Raw genomic sequence first — 15,059 nt, 5'->3', positions numbered from 1 at the left:
GCAACGCCGCACCGTCGATATCGATATCGCACATCGATCACACACGAATGGTGTGACCAGGCGGAGGAAGCAAATAAAAGGAGTAGAACGCAGCGATGAGCAGCGAGCTGGGGATCGATAGCACACGAGTATCGATGTCCCAGTGGAGTCAGGAAAGATATCGGCGCGGGAGATTCAAGTTGCTACGAGGAGGATGGCCAGCGCTGTAGAAACTCAACGGAGTTAAGAGCGTCGTGGGAGCATCGAGGGAGCAACGAGGGAGCGCCGCGGGATTCACAAGGACTCGAAGGCTAGGATAAACAAGAAAACGCCGGAGAGTAGGAACAAGTTTAAAATGTTTCCCGAAGTAAGGGGGGAATGTGAGGAGTTGAATAACTCCCCACAAATAGAAACAGCAGCAGATGGCCGGCCGCTTGCCAGATACGCGGCGAATTCGCGTAGTAACGGCGCGGCGAGGAGAGCGAGAGAGTTTGGAGACCAATGAAGGAGAGCGAGAGAGTTTGGAGACCAACAAAGGAGAGCGAGAGAGTTTGGAGACCAAGGATGGAGATCGAGAGAGAGTGGAGACTTCGCGGGCAAGGCAAGAGTGCCGTGTGCAAAAGCGGGTAACGGAACTCCACCGGACTTTGGACTCTCCCGTGAACTTTGGACCGGGAGAGGAAGTGCCACATCTCGGCGGTGGAGCGGCACACAGGCGTGCCACAAGCATCACGGGAATCAGCGGGATGGCAGCAGTGGGCGGAGCATCGATTGGAAGCGGTACGGGAACGACAAGTGGGTCATCCAGGAGGCACGGACTTTGGACCCAGAGTGGAGAGATCCAGCGGGCCGTGCGCAAGAGGGAAATAACGGTTCCCGGAGGCCCTATATAAGGCCGCAGAGCGCTGGCAGCAGCAAGTCGAGTCGCCAGAGAAGCAGCGCCGTGGGAGCCTACAAGGAGCGAGATTGCTACGTCGAGACGTTCGGGATTGGGATACCAGGAATCTCCGAATTGAGACGCAGGTAGCTGAGATCCAGAGGGCATCACACGGCTAGGTCAAGGCGGTCGATTAACCCGGTCCACAAAGTCCTGGCGTTACGCCTGGAAAGAGTATAACAAGCCAGAAGGGAGAGCGGTCGATCGGTAAGGTCTCGAGTGGAATTGTCCAGGAGAGTCCTACGGATTCGAGTTGCGAGGTCCCGGAGCGGCGTGCCCGAACCACAAGTATAACAAGCCAGAAGGGAGAGCGGTCGATCGGTACGGTCTCGAGTGGAATTATCCAGGAGAGCCCTACGGATTCGACTTGCGAGGTCCCGGAGCGGCGTGCCCGAACCCCGAGTACCAAAAGCCACACGGAAACGTCCCGGACAAAAGGCAAAAGGGTGAGGCTAGGGTGGAACGTTCGTTTACACTAGGCGTGGAAGCGAAGTAAGGCGCGAGGCAGCTTCCTGGCGTTCCGCCTTGACTGTCCGCGCGGGCTGACCAGAAACCCAGTGGGACCATCCGGGACAGAGCAAGGGACAGGCGGCGGTGTGTCGAAAGGAGCGATCCTGGAGAGCGCAGCTTCTGTTCACCCTAGTCTGAGAACGGTGACGCTTCCCTAAGCCCGTACGGCCGATACCCCTCGCGATTCCGAGTCGTTACCAGCAGTCACCAAGCCACGCGTGACAAGTGAGCAGCGAGCGAGCGTCTTCAGGGAGCTGCGAGGATCGTCAGGGAGCGGCGAGGATCTTCAGGGAGCTGCGAGTATCTTCAGGGAGCTACAGGACTGGAGCACCGAGTCGTCAAGGCGAGAGGTCGTCGAGTCAATCAGGGCCGTCGGAAGCACCGAGGGTCACAAGCAACGAGTCAAGGCCAACCAAGCGACTAAGACACTTGTAATAATATACCCGCAATAAAACCCAATACGAACCCGTGAATTCTATGCTTTCTCACTGAGCTACTGGGCGGTTACGTTAATATAAATTTGGTGGGACGAACACACAATATACTGAGCTAGCCGCACGAATCTCGTAGCGAGCAGACCATAAAAATAAGTTCGCTACATCTGGCGCCCAACGTGATTGTCCCAGCAGTGAAAGCAATTTAAACAGAATGGGGAAGTGGATCTACCGACTTAAAAAGGAGGATTTCGCCAATGTCGCACAGAGGCTTAATGTCACCCTGGACGGCAGATTAGAGGACATGAGAAAAGCATTATCCGAGTATTACTCAGAAACGGATAATGACCCACAACTCGTTGACATCTGGGCCGATTTGGAAGCCACATACCACGACAAAGCCGGCCCCAGCATCACGTTAACAACCGCCGAAGGGGACAACTTAGTGGCAAGCCTGAGCGTTGACAACCTACAAAAGGAGGCAATTATCCAGGGAATGACCTCAACATCCTTGGACTTGATGCGACGTGAAGAGATTTTGAAGAAGTAGTTACTGCCACTTTGCGAGTCATCCACCTGAACCACACAGGCCGAGAGTAAGGCCTTAACCTGCTTGTCCGATTCAAAGATGATGTAAACATAGCCCTTGGGCTGCGCAGCCTGCTGCTCCTTGCCGGGCCACTCCACTTTGATGGATCCAAACGGCTTGAAGATCTGGATGAGCGACTGCTCACTAATGTCCCACGGAATGCCGCCGAGGAAGACCTTGGGAGAATAGTTGAGCATACGGTGCGAACGTGGCGGCAGCTGACCGCTCCAGGTGCAGGTGGCATCGCACAGGGCTGCTGAGCTCCTATGGAACTTTGCCACGCGATCCAGGTGGCCATCGTTGGTGGAGCCATTGCCACCACCGTTTCCCGTCATATCCGACACGATGGACGCTCCGGCCGTACTCATCAAGCTACCGAGATTGGGTCCCGGGACACTGCTCATCGTGCTCCCGGCATAACTCTGCAACAACTGATTGATCAGAGGCATCTGCTGCGTTTGGGCCTGCAGTAGCTTTAACGTATTGATGCGCTGCAGATTTTGCAGTTTGGCCAGCTCCATGTCCACGCTGGCGAGGTTTTCCAGGGTGTACTGGCTGAGGCAGTTGTCGTTGCTTCCGCTGGCCACTCCCACGCCGTTGTGTTCGAAACCGTGCTGTTGGCCACCTCCATTGGCGGCCATCTGCTGCTCGTAGTTCCTGTTCAGGTGGGCGTACTGCTGCTGCAGCTGATGTTGCTGCTGCTGCTGTTGCTGCTGATGCTGTTGCTGTTGTTGGTGGTGATGTTGCTGCTGCTGCTGCTGCATGGAGGCTAGTTTGTTGCTATTCACAGACAGCAGATTAATCATGTCCAGTAGGTTTGGCTCGTTCATCGACTGGCCGCTGTTCTGGCTCTCTGGTGAGTTTGAGCGCGTGGAAGCGTTTGCTAGGCTGAGACCCAATCCGCTGCCCATGGAGGACTCTAGGTTAGAGTATCCCTGCTGCTGGGGCTGCAGTTGTTGCTGCTGCTGGTGGTAGAGCATGTTGATCGAGTCCATGGAGAGGCCGTTGCCGCTTGAGGAGTTACTGCTATCGCTGACTAAAGCTGAACTGTGAAAGGAGCGATTGTAAATAGATGTAGGCGTACTTGGCGATAAGGGTGCAGAGCAATCGAAGCTGATGTTTGTTCTTTGGAAAGCCTTAAGTGGGTTACTTTGTGCAACATTTTCAAACTGGAAGTAGTCAAAACTGGACTTGGTGCCCGGCGAGGCCGACGACTGGGTCGAGCTGGGCGTCAGTGGAGCGTAGACCGCCGCATTGGCGGACAGTTGGACGCCATCACCGGCGGCAGCAGCAGCAGCAGCGGCTGCGGCCGCACTGGCGAGCAGCAGATTATTGACGTCGCTGCCGCTGCCGTTGCCACCGAAGCTGGCGGATGGGTTGCCCGTGGCGGTAGTTGGTCCCACGACTCCTCCTCCCTGGCCCGATCCGACTCCTGGCCCAGGTGGTAATGCTCCTCCAGATCCGGCTCCTCCCACTCCCGTTGTTGCAGCACCGCTTGCTGCAACTCCTGGTGCTCCTCCGCTTCCACTTCCTCCTCCTCCTACCAAAGTTGAGGGGCTCTGGCCAATACCGACCACTCCATTGGAACTGCTGCCGTTCAGTGTGATTGGATCGTTAATGAAGGATATCAATCCATCGTCGTTGCATCTGTCCAGCAGATTGTGTTGCAGTTGCTGCTGTTGGTGGTGTTGCAGTTGCAGCTGATGCTGCTGTTGCTGCTGCTGATGGTGATCCAGGTAGGAGCTGATCGAGTGTTTCTGCAACAGCTCCGAGGTGGAGCCTCCGCTCAGGGCTCGCATGTTGCCACCAGAACCAGAGCAATCAGGGGTGTCGTACTGTTGCAGCAGGGGCATTGTTTTGAATAAAAATTCCAATTTCCACACTTGTTCACGTTGTGCTCCCTGTTCGTTCGTGCTCGTGCGCGTTCGTTCGTGTTCGGCAGGAGCGGCAGGAGCAGCATCCGCTGACAAAGCGGCAAAACAGATGTCACCACTTCCGCCTCTCGTCCTTGCGCTCTCTCCTTTCCTTCTTCTCTTCCTCTTCCCCAGCCGGCGGAGAGTCCTCTCGCGCAGTGTCTCTCTCTCTCTCACTCTCTCTGTCTCTCTCCTGCGCAGGCCTTCCGGTTGGAGTCTGGGTTTGTGTTGTTGTTGTTGCTCGCCGCTCGGGGCTCCACAGGATAACGGGACGAGTGAGCGAGCGAGAGGGGGCGAGCGGTCGCAGGGGACCCAAGACAGCTGGCAGATGTGGCCGTATCAGCAGCAAATAGTCATCGATTCATTATTCCGCCTCGTCAACGATGCAAATTTCGAAGGTCCTGAAAATATCATCGGCATCGGCTTGAATTAATAATATGTACGCACACCTCTTTGTAGTTTCCGAATCACTGGAGTTTAAAGAAAACACACGCGTACGCACTTGAGCGTTAAATTACTCAACTACCGAGAAGGAGTGCTTGGCAATCGTCTGGGCAATCCGAAAGCTCAAGCCGTATCTGGAAGGTTACCACTTTAGAGTAGTAACCGACCACATGGCATTGAAGTGGCTCAACAGCATAGAGAGCCCTTCAGGGAGGATCACCAGATGGGCCCTGGAGTTGCAGCAGTACGACTTCGAAATAGCGTACAGGAAAGGGCAACTCAACGTGGTGGCAGACGCTTTGTCAAGGCAGCCACTGCCGGAAACGCTTCGAGGGATCAAGGAGACGTCGGCGACGGAAGCTTCTGCAGCATGCAGCTGGATTCTGGAAATGCGCGAAAAGATAAGGACCCAGCCGCAAAAGTATCCAGACTACGTGATGGAGGGTAACACCCTGTACAGGAATATACCTCATAGAGCGGGCAGCGAAGATGTTGCAACATGGAAGATGTGCGTCCCGAAAGCTCTACGGGAAACGGTGCTGAAGGAGAACCACGACTCACCGGCGGCTGGCCATGTAGGAAGCCGAAAGACAATAGCACGTCTGGCAGCCCGGTACTACTGGCCAGGAATGCACAGAGACGCCCGAGCCCACGTGCGAGCATGCGAGACATGCATGAGGTTCAAGCCGAATCAGATGCAAATGGCTGGGAAAATGCTTACGCAGGTGCCAGAGGAACCATGGGCTACGGTATGTGCGGACTTCGTCGGACCCCTGCCGCGTTCGAAGCACGGCAACCAAATGCTGCTGGTATTGATAGACAGGTTCTCCAAGTGGACTGAGTTGGTGCCGCTGCGAAGCGCGACGGCCGAATCCCTAAAGAAAGCTTTTAAATAACGCATAATCGCGAGGTATGGGGTCCCCAAAATAGTCATAACGGACAACGGAGTCCAGTTTACCAGCAAAACCTTCAAGAGTTTCCTGGCCGAAATGGGAGCCAGGCAACAGTTCACAGCTCCATACACCCCACAGGAGAACCCGACTGAGAGAGCCAATAGGACGGTGAAAACAATGATTGCGCAGTTCGCAGGGCAGAACCAAAGAGACTGGGACGAAAAATGGCCAGAAATCATGCTGGCAGTAAACACGAGCGTTTCAGAATCCTCAGGTTACACACCGTCGTTCATTACCCAAGGCAGAGAACCAAGACTACCGAGCGCCCTATACGACAGAGAAACCGTAGGAACCGGACGACCGACAGAGACCCCGGAAGAGAATGCTAACAAACTCAGGGAAATCTTCGAGATTGTAAGGCGGAACCTGGAGAAAGCATCCCAGGACCAGGCTAGGCATTATAACCTAAGGAGGAGGCAATGGACGCCAAAGGTGGGTGACGTCGTGTGGGCCAAGGAACACCATTTATCAAAAGCGGCCGAGGGGTTCGCAGCAAAATTTGCCCCAAGATACGACGGACCTTACCAAGTCATAGGTTTTGCGTCACCAGTAATCTGCAAAATACGACACATAAACACAAAGAAAGAGCGGACCATCCACGTAAGCGAGCTGAAACAGCAACAAACGGAAAACACAAGCGAGCGGCTACAGCAAGCAGACACAACAGATGCAAAACAACATTAAAAGTCCAAGGATACCTACAAGGATGCCCAAAGGATACTACGAAAGGAGTCCAAGGATACCTCCAAGGATGACCAAAAGATACTACGAAAGGATCCCAAGGATACCTCCAAGGATGACCAAAGGATACTACGAAGGGAGTCCAAGGATACCTCCAAGGATGACCAAAGGACACTACGAAAGGATCCCAAGGATACCTCCAAGGATGCCCAAAGGATACTACGAAAGGAGTCCAAGGATACCCACAAGGATTCCCAAAGGATTCTACGAAAGGAGTCAAAGGATACGTCCAAGGATTCCTAAAGGGTACTACGGAAAGAGTCCAAGGATACCTGCAAGGATTCCCAAAGGATACTACGAACAAATTCCAAGGATACCTCCAGTGAAGAGCCGCCCCAGGACCAGCCGGCTCCCGTTAGCCATGCCGAGGCTGTGGCAGCGGCTACGTGGGAGTTCCGGCGCAAGTGCGAGGCGCGAAGGCGAGACGAGGAGCGGCGGTTGAAGGAGATGGAGGAGACGCCGGAGTGGCAGGCCCAACTACGGATGGCCGAGGAGGAGGAGACGCAGCTGTGGGAAAACCCGGGGTACCCACCTACGCCGAGGTATGCGCCCGAACCCTGCACCCCGCCGCAAGAAGTGGCAGACGATTGGGCGTCCTCGCCGGACAGACATACCGGCGGACCACGTGAGCCACAGCACCCGGACGTTCGTGGCCGAAGGGGTAAGGTGGCGACAGCAGACGGTTGTCTGGACCTGGCCGGAGGGACCCGCGGAGGAGACGGCAGCGACGGAAGAACCCCGGATCTGGGAAGAATGTGGTCCCCGGGTGAGCCCGCTGGACCCCAGGACCCGTGGCAGACCGGAGCAGTGGGCACCACCGACGCCGAGCACCGGACCAACGACGCCGACGCCTACCGGGAGCGCAGTAACCGCGGAGCCTCTGGAGCGAGGACCCTGGGTGTGGCCTGAGCCCGTGGAAAACGGCCGTCCTCCGCTCAAGCGGCAGGACTCGGCGCCCGAAGTGTCCGAGGTGGTGGCCCGGCCGAAGTTGTCGCGGACGGTGTCGGCGCCGGAAGGCCAGCGATGGCGAGAAATCGCGGAGACGGAGTGGCCCGAAGGGATCGCGGAGACACCGGGGGTACAGGAGGCTCGCATCCTGGGCGGCAGGCGCAGCGTGCGCGTGTGGAGAGAGAGGCGCGCGTTCCGCGTCCGGTTGGGGCTGGCGGGCATGAGAGTGTTCGAGGAGCAGAAATAAAAGTTAAATAACACGAAAAACAGAGTTAAAAAAAAAAAAAAACCGGCATAGAACGGGAAACGCGGCTGAAACAGGGGCCAGAAGTAAGGGGCATACATGGCAGCTTCAGCGTCCTGAAATCAATATTGGATTAATACAGGAAGCAGCCAAGCGACACCAAAATACTTACCTGCAGCGAAGCAAATGCGAAGTCCTCTCCGCACCAGCTTTCGAGTGTTGCCAGCGTAAAGCCAGGCTCAGCAGGCTGAGGACGATTGAAGGGCGAGAGAGAGAGACGAGAGGCGAGAGAGGTCGTGTGGAGAGAGAAAGGATGAAATAGAAAGGAGTGAGGGAATGCGAAAACTTACCTAGAAAGTTGCAAAATCACCATGAGCCAGGGAAGGGGGCGCCTCGATAGGCGATCGATTGGCACTAGATGAAAGTGCGATCGATGGGTACACGTCAAATGGTAATATCGGCCAAAGGTGGAAATATCGCAACGAGCAGGTGGCAACACCGCACCGTCGATATCGATATCGCACATCGATCACACACGAATGGTGTGACCAGGCGGAGGAAGCAAAGAAAAGGAGTAGAACGCAGCGATGAGCAGCGAGCTGGGGATCGATAGCACACGAGTATCGATGTCCCAGTGGAGTCAGGAAAGATATCGGCGCGGGAGATTCAAGTTGCTACGAGGAGGATGGCCAGCGCTGTAGAAACTCAACGGAGTTAAGAGCGTCGTGGGAGTATCGATGGAGCAACGAGGGAGCGCCGCGGGATTCACAAGGACTCGAAGGCTAGGATAAACAAGAAAACGCCGGAGAGTAGGAACAAGTTTAAAATGTTTCCCGAAGTAAGGGGGGAATGTGAGGAGTTGAATAACTCCCCACAAATAGAAACAGCAGCAGATGGCCGGCCGCTTGCCAGATACGCGGCGAATTCGCGTAGTAACGGCGCGGCGAGGAGAGCGAGAGAGTTTGGAGACCAATGAAGGAGAGCGAGAGAGTTTGGAGACCAACAAAGGAGAGCGAGAGAGTTTGGAGACCAATGAAGGAGAGCGAGAGAGTTTGGAGACCAAGGATGGAGATCGAGAGAGAGTGGAGACTTCGCGGGCAAGGCAAGAGTGCCGTGTGCAAAAGCGGGTAACGGAACTCCACCGGACTTTGGACTCTCCCGTGAACTTTGGACCGGGAGAGGAAATGCCACATCTCGGCGGTGGAGCGGCACACAGGCGTGCCACAAGCATCACGGGAATCAGCGGGATGGCAGCAGTGGGCGGAGCATCGATTGGAAGCGGTACGGGAACGACAAGTGAGTCATCCAGGAGGCACGGACTTTGGACCCAGAGTGGAGAGATCCAGCGGGCCGTGCGCAAGAGGGAAATAACGGTTCCCGGAGGCCCTATATAAGGCCGCAGAGCGCTGGCAGCTGCATCAGTCGATCACAAGGAGTCAAACCGTCAAGATCACTCAGATACCAAAGTGAACAATCAAACAACCAGATAATCTACAAGGGAGCAGCAGCAAGTCGAGTCGCCAGAGAAGCAGCGCCGTGGGAGCCTACAAGGAGCGAGATTGCTACGTCGAGACGTTCGGGATTGGGATACCAGGAATCTCCGAATTGAGACGCAGGTAGCTGAGATCCAGAGGGCATCACACGGCTAGGTCAAGGCGGTCGATTAACCCGGTCCACAAAGTCCTGGCGTTACGCCTGGAAAGAGTATAACAAGCCAGAAGGGAGAGCGGTCGATCGGTAAGGTCTCGAGTGGAATTGTCCAGGAGAGTCCTACGGATTCGACTTGCGAGGTCCCGGAGCGGCGTGCCCGAACCACGAGTATAACAAGCCAGAAGGGAGAGCGGTCGATCGGTACGGTCTCGAGTGGAATTATCCAGGAGAGCCCTACGGATTCGACTTGCGAGGTCCCGGAGCGGCGTGCCCGAACCCCGAGTACCAAAAGCCACACGGAAACGTCCCGGACAAAAGGCAAAAGGGTGAGGCTAGGGTGGAACGTTCGTTTACACTAGGCGTGGAAGCGAAGTAAGGCGCGAGGCAGCTTCCTGGCGTTCCGCCTTGACTGTCCGCGCGGGCTGACCAGAAACCCAGTGGGACCATCCGGGACAGAGCAAGGGACAGGCGGCGGTGTGTCGAAAGGAGCGATCCTGGAGAGCGCAGCTTCTGTTCACCCTAGTCTGAGAACGGTGACGCTTCCCTAAGCCCGTACGGCCGATACCCCTCGCGATTCCGAGTCGTTACCAGCAGTCACCAAGCCACGCGTGACAAGTGAGCAGCGAGCGAGCGTCTTCAGGGAGCTGCGAGGATCGTCAGGGAGCGGCGAGGATCTTCAGGGAGCTGCGAGTATCTTCAGGGAGCTACAGGACTGGAGCACCGAGTCGTCAAGGCGAGAGGTCGTCGAGTCAATCAGGGCCGTCGGAAGCACCGAGGGTCACAAGCAACGAGTCAAGGCCAACCAAGCGACTAAGACACTTGTAATAATATACCCGCAATAAAACCCAATACGAACCCGTGAATTCTATGCTTTCTCACTGAGCTACTGGGCGGTTACGTTAATATAAATTTGGTGGGACGAACACACAATATACTGAGCTAGCCGCACGAATCTCGTAGCGAGCAGACCATAAAAATAAGTTCGCTACATCTGGCGCCCAACGTGATTGTCCCAGCAGTGAAAGCAATTTAAACAGAATGGGGAAGTGGATCTACCGACTTAAAAAGGAGGATTTCGCCAATGTCGCACAGAGGCTTAATGTCACCCTGGACGGCAGATTAGAGGACATGAGAAAAGCATTATCCGAGTATTACTCAGAAACGGATAATGACCCACAACTCGTTGACATCTGGGCCGATTTGGAAGCCACATACCACGACAAAGCCGGCCCCAGCATCACGTTAACAACCGCCGAAGGGGACAACTTAGTGGCAAGCCTGAGCGTTGACAACCTACAAAAGGAGGCAATTATCCAGGGAATGACCTCAACATCCTTGGACTTGATGCGACGTGAAGAGATTTTGAAGAAGTAGTTACTGCCACTTTGCGAGTCATCCACCTGAACCACACAGGCCGAGAGTAAGGCCTTAACCTGCTTGTCCGATTCAAAGATGATGTAAACATAGCCCTTGGGCTGCGCAGCCTGCTGCTCCTTGCCGGGCCACTCCACTTTGATGGATCCAAACGGCTTGAAGATCTGGATGAGCGACTGCTCACTAATGTCCCACGGAATGCCGCCGAGGAAGACCTTGGGAGAATAGTTGAGCATACGGTGCGAACGTGGCGGCAGCTGACCGCTCCAGGTGCATCGCACAGGGCTGCTGAGCTCCTATGGAACTTTGCCACGCGATCCAGGTGGCCATCGTTGGTGGAGCCATTGCCACCACCGTTTCCCGTCATATCCGACACGATGGACGCTCCGGCCGTACTCATCAAGCTACCGAGATTGGTTCCCGGGACACTGCTCATCGTGCTCCCGGCATAACTCTGCAACAACTGATTGATCAGAGGCATCTGCTGCGTTTGGGCCTGCAGTAGCTTTAACGTATTGATGCGCTGCAGATTTTGCAGTTTGGCCAGCTCCATGTCCACGCTGGCGAGGTTTTCCAGGGTGTACTGGCTGAGGCAGTTGTCGTTGCTTCCGCTGGCCACTCCCACGCCGTTGTGTTCGAAACCGTGCTGTTGGCCACCTCCATTGGCGGCCATCTGCTGCTCGTAGTTCCTGTTCAGGTGGGCGTACTGCTGCTGCAGCTGATGTTGCTGCTGCTGCTGTTGCTGCTGATGCTGTTGCTGTTGTTGGTGGTGATGTTGCTGCTGCTGCTGCTGCATGGAGGCTAGTTTGTTGCTATTCACAGACAGCAGATTAATCATGTCCAGTAGGTTTGGCTCGTTCATCGACTGGCCGCTGTTCTGGCTCTCTGGTGAGTTTGAGCGCGTGGAAGCGTTTGCTAGGCTGAGACCCAATCCGCTGCCCATGGAGGACTCTAGGTTAGAGTATCCCTGCTGCTGGGGCTGCAGTTGTTGCTGCTGCTGGTGGTAGAGCATGTTGATCGAGTCCATGGAGAGGCCGTTGCCGCTTGAGGAGTTACTGCTATCGCTGACTAAAGCTGAACTGTGAAAGGAGCGATTGTAAATAGATGTAGGCGTACTTGGCGATAAGGGTGCAGAGCAATCGAAGCTGATGTTTGTTCTTTGGAAAGCCTTAAGTGGGTTACTTTGTGCAACATTTTCAAACTGGAAGTAGTCAAAACTGGACTTGGTGCCTATGGAACTCCTATGGAACTTTGCCACGCGATCCAGGTGGCCATCGTTGGTGGAGCCATTGCCACCACCGTTTCCCGTCATATCCGACACGATGGACGCTCCGGCCGTACTCATCAAGCTACCGAGATTGGTTCCCGGGACACTGCTCATCGTGCTCCCGGCATAACTCTGCAACAACTGATTGATCAGAGGCATCTGCTGCTTTTGGGCCTGCAGTAGCTTTAACGTATTGATGCGCTGCAGATTTTGCAGTTTGGCCAGCTCCATGTCCACGCTGGCGAGGTTTTCCAGGGTGTACTGGCTGAGGCAGTTGTCGTTGCTTCCGCTGGCCACTCCCACGCCGTTGTGTTCGAAACCGTGCTGTTGGCCACCTCCATTGGCGGCCATCTGCTGCTCGTAGTTCCTGTTCAGGTGGGCGTACTGCTGCTGCAGCTGATGTTGCTGCTGCTGCTGTTGCTGCTGATGCTGTTGCTGTTGTTGGTGGTGATGTTGCTGCTGCTGCTGCTGCATGGAGGCTAGTTTGTTGCTATTCACAGACAGCAGATTAATCATGTCCAGTAGGTTTGGCTCGTTCATCGACTGGCCGCTGTTCTGGCTCTCTGGTGAGTTTGAGCGCGTGGAAGCGTTTGCTAGGCTGAGACCCAATCCGCTGCCCATGGAGGACTCTAGGTTAGAGTATCCCTGCTGCTGGGGCTGCAGTTGTTGCTGCTGCTGGTGGTAGAGCATGTTGATCGAGTCCATGGAGAGGCCGTTGCCGCTTGAGGAGTTACTGCTATCGCTGACTAAAGCTGAACTGTGAAAGGAGCGATTGTAAATAGATGTAGGCGTACTTGGCGATAAGGGTGCAGAGCAATCGAAGCTGATGTTTGTTCTTTGGAAAGCCTTAAGTGGGTTACTTTGTGCAACATTTTCAAACTGGAAGTAGTCAAAACTGGACTTGGTGCCCGGCGAGGCCGACGACTGGGTCGAGCTGGGCGTCAGTGGAGCGTAGACCGCCGCATTGGCGGACAGTTGGACGCCATCACCGGCGGCAGCAGCAGCAGCAGCGGCTGCGGCCGCACTGGCGAGCAGCAGATTATTGACGTCGCTGCCGCTGCCGTTGCCACCGAAGCTGGCGGATGGGTTGCCCGTGGCGGTAGTTGGTCCCACGACTCCTCCTCCCTGGCCCGATCCGACTCCTGGCCCAGGTGGTAATGCTCCTCCAGATCCGGCTCCTCCCACTCCCGTTGTTGCAGCACCGCTTGCTGCAACTCCTGGTGCTCCTCCGCTTCCACTTCCTCCTCCTCCTACCAAAGTTGAGGGGCTCTGGCCAATACCGACCACTCCATTGGAACTGCTGCCGTTCAGTGTGATTGGATCGTTAATGAAGGATATCAATCCATCGTCGTTGCATCTGTCCAGCAGATTGTGTTGCAGTTGCTGCTGTTGGTGGTGTTGCAGTTGCAGCTGATGCTGCTGTTGCTGCTGCTGATGGTGATCCAGGTAGGAGCTGATCGAGTGTTTCTGCAACAGCTCCGAGGTGGAGCCTCCGCTCAGGGCTCGCATGTTGCCACCAGAACCAGAGCAATCAGGGGTGTCGTACTGTTGCAGCAGGGGCATTGTTTTGAATAAAAATTCCAATTTCCACACTTGTTCACGTTGTGCTCCCTGTTCGTTCGTGCTCGTGCGCGTTCGTTCGTGTTCGGCAGGAGCGGCAGGAGCAGCATCCGCTGACAAAGCGGCAAAACAGATGTCACCACTTCCGCCTCTCGTCCTTGCGCTCTCTCCTTTCCTTCTTCTCTTCCTCTTCCCCAGCCGGCGGAGAGTCCTCTCGCGCAGTGTCTCTCTCTCTCTCACTCTCTCTGTCTCTCTCCTGCGCAGGCCTTCCGGTTGGAGTCTGGGTTTGTGTTGTTGTTGTTGCTCGCCGCTCGGGGCTCCACAGGATAACGGGACGAGTGAGCGAGCGAGAGGGGGCGAGCGGTCGCAGGGGACCCAAGACAGCTGGCAGATGTGGCCGTATCAGCAGCAAATAGTCATCGATTCATTATTCCGCCTCGTCAACGATGCAAATTTCGAAGGTCCTGAAAATATCATCGGCATCGGCTTGAATTAATAATATGTACGCACACCTCTTTGTAGTTTCCGAATCACTGGAGTTTAAGGAAAACACACGCGTACGCACTTGAGCGTTAAATTACTCAACTACCGAGAAGGAGTGCTTGGCAATCGTCTGGGCAATCCGAAAGCTCAAGCCGTATCTGGAAGGTTACCACTTTAGAGTAGTAACCGACCACATGGCATTGAAGTGGCTCAACAGCATAGAGAGCCCTTCAGGGAGGATCACCAGATGGGCCCTGGAGTTGCAGCAGTACGACTTCGAAATAGCGTACAGGAAAGGGCAACTCAACGTGGTGGCAGACGCTTTGTCAAGGCAGCCACTGCCGGAAACGCTTCGAGGGATCAAGGAGACGTCGGCGACGGAAGCTTCTGCAGCATGCAGCTGGATTCTGGAAATGCGCGAAAAGATAAGGACCCAGCCGCAAAAGTATCCAGACTACGTGATGGAGGGTAACACCCTGTACAGGAATATACCTCATAGAGCGGGCAGCGAAGATGTTGCAACATGGAAGATGTGCGTCCCGAAAGCTCTACGGGAAACGGTGCTGAAGGAGAACCACGACTCACCGGCGGCTGGCCATGTAGGAAGCCGAAAGACAATAGCACGTCTGGCAGCCCGGTACTACTGGCCAGGAATGAACAGAGACGCCCGAGCCCACGTGCGAGCATGCGAGACATGCATGAGGTTCAAGCCGAATCAGAAGCAAATGGCTGGGAAAATGCTTACGCAGGTGCCAGAGGAACCATGGGCTACGGTATGTGCGGACTTCGTCGGACCCCTGCCGCGTTCGAAGCACGGCAACCAAATGCTGCTGGTATTGATAGACAGGTTCTCCAAGTGGACTGAGTTGGTGCCGCTGCGAAGCGCGACGGCCGAATCCCTAAAGAAAGCTTTTAAATAACGCATAATCGCGAGGTATGGGGTCCCCAAAATAGTCATAACGGACAACGGAGTCCAGTTTACCAGCAAAACCTTCAAGAGTTTCCTGGCCGAAATGGGAGCCAGGCAACAGTT

The 15,059-nt window shown here is 55.2% G+C and overlaps 2 protein-coding genes and 1 pseudogene across 2 annotated transcripts in view; 1 reads left to right on the top strand and 2 right to left on the bottom strand.

Moving 5' to 3' along the window:
* Positions 1–15,059, top strand: part of LOC139353044 (programmed cell death protein 6-like) — a 101,647-nt gene that overhangs the window by 39,956 nt on the left and 46,632 nt on the right. The window lies entirely within an intron of this gene.
* LOC139353290 (translational regulator orb2-like) lies at positions 2,173–4,772 on the bottom strand. The gene has a single exon (XM_070997051.1). It carries the CDS (start codon positions 4,300–4,302, stop codon positions 2,188–2,190), a length of 2,115 nt encoding a protein of 704 aa, XP_070853152.1. The 5' UTR covers positions 4,303–4,772; the 3' UTR covers positions 2,173–2,187.
* LOC139353292 (cytoplasmic polyadenylation element-binding protein-like) lies at positions 10,447–14,034 on the bottom strand (annotated as a pseudogene).

This window comes from Drosophila suzukii, chromosome 3, assembly GCF_043229965.1.
Source record: "Drosophila suzukii chromosome 3, CBGP_Dsuzu_IsoJpt1.0, whole genome shotgun sequence".
NCBI classification, from domain to species: domain Eukaryota; kingdom Metazoa; phylum Arthropoda; class Insecta; order Diptera; family Drosophilidae; genus Drosophila; species Drosophila suzukii.
The sequence above is the reverse complement of the archived record's forward strand: the minus strand, read 5'-3'. Positions and strand labels throughout refer to the sequence as shown.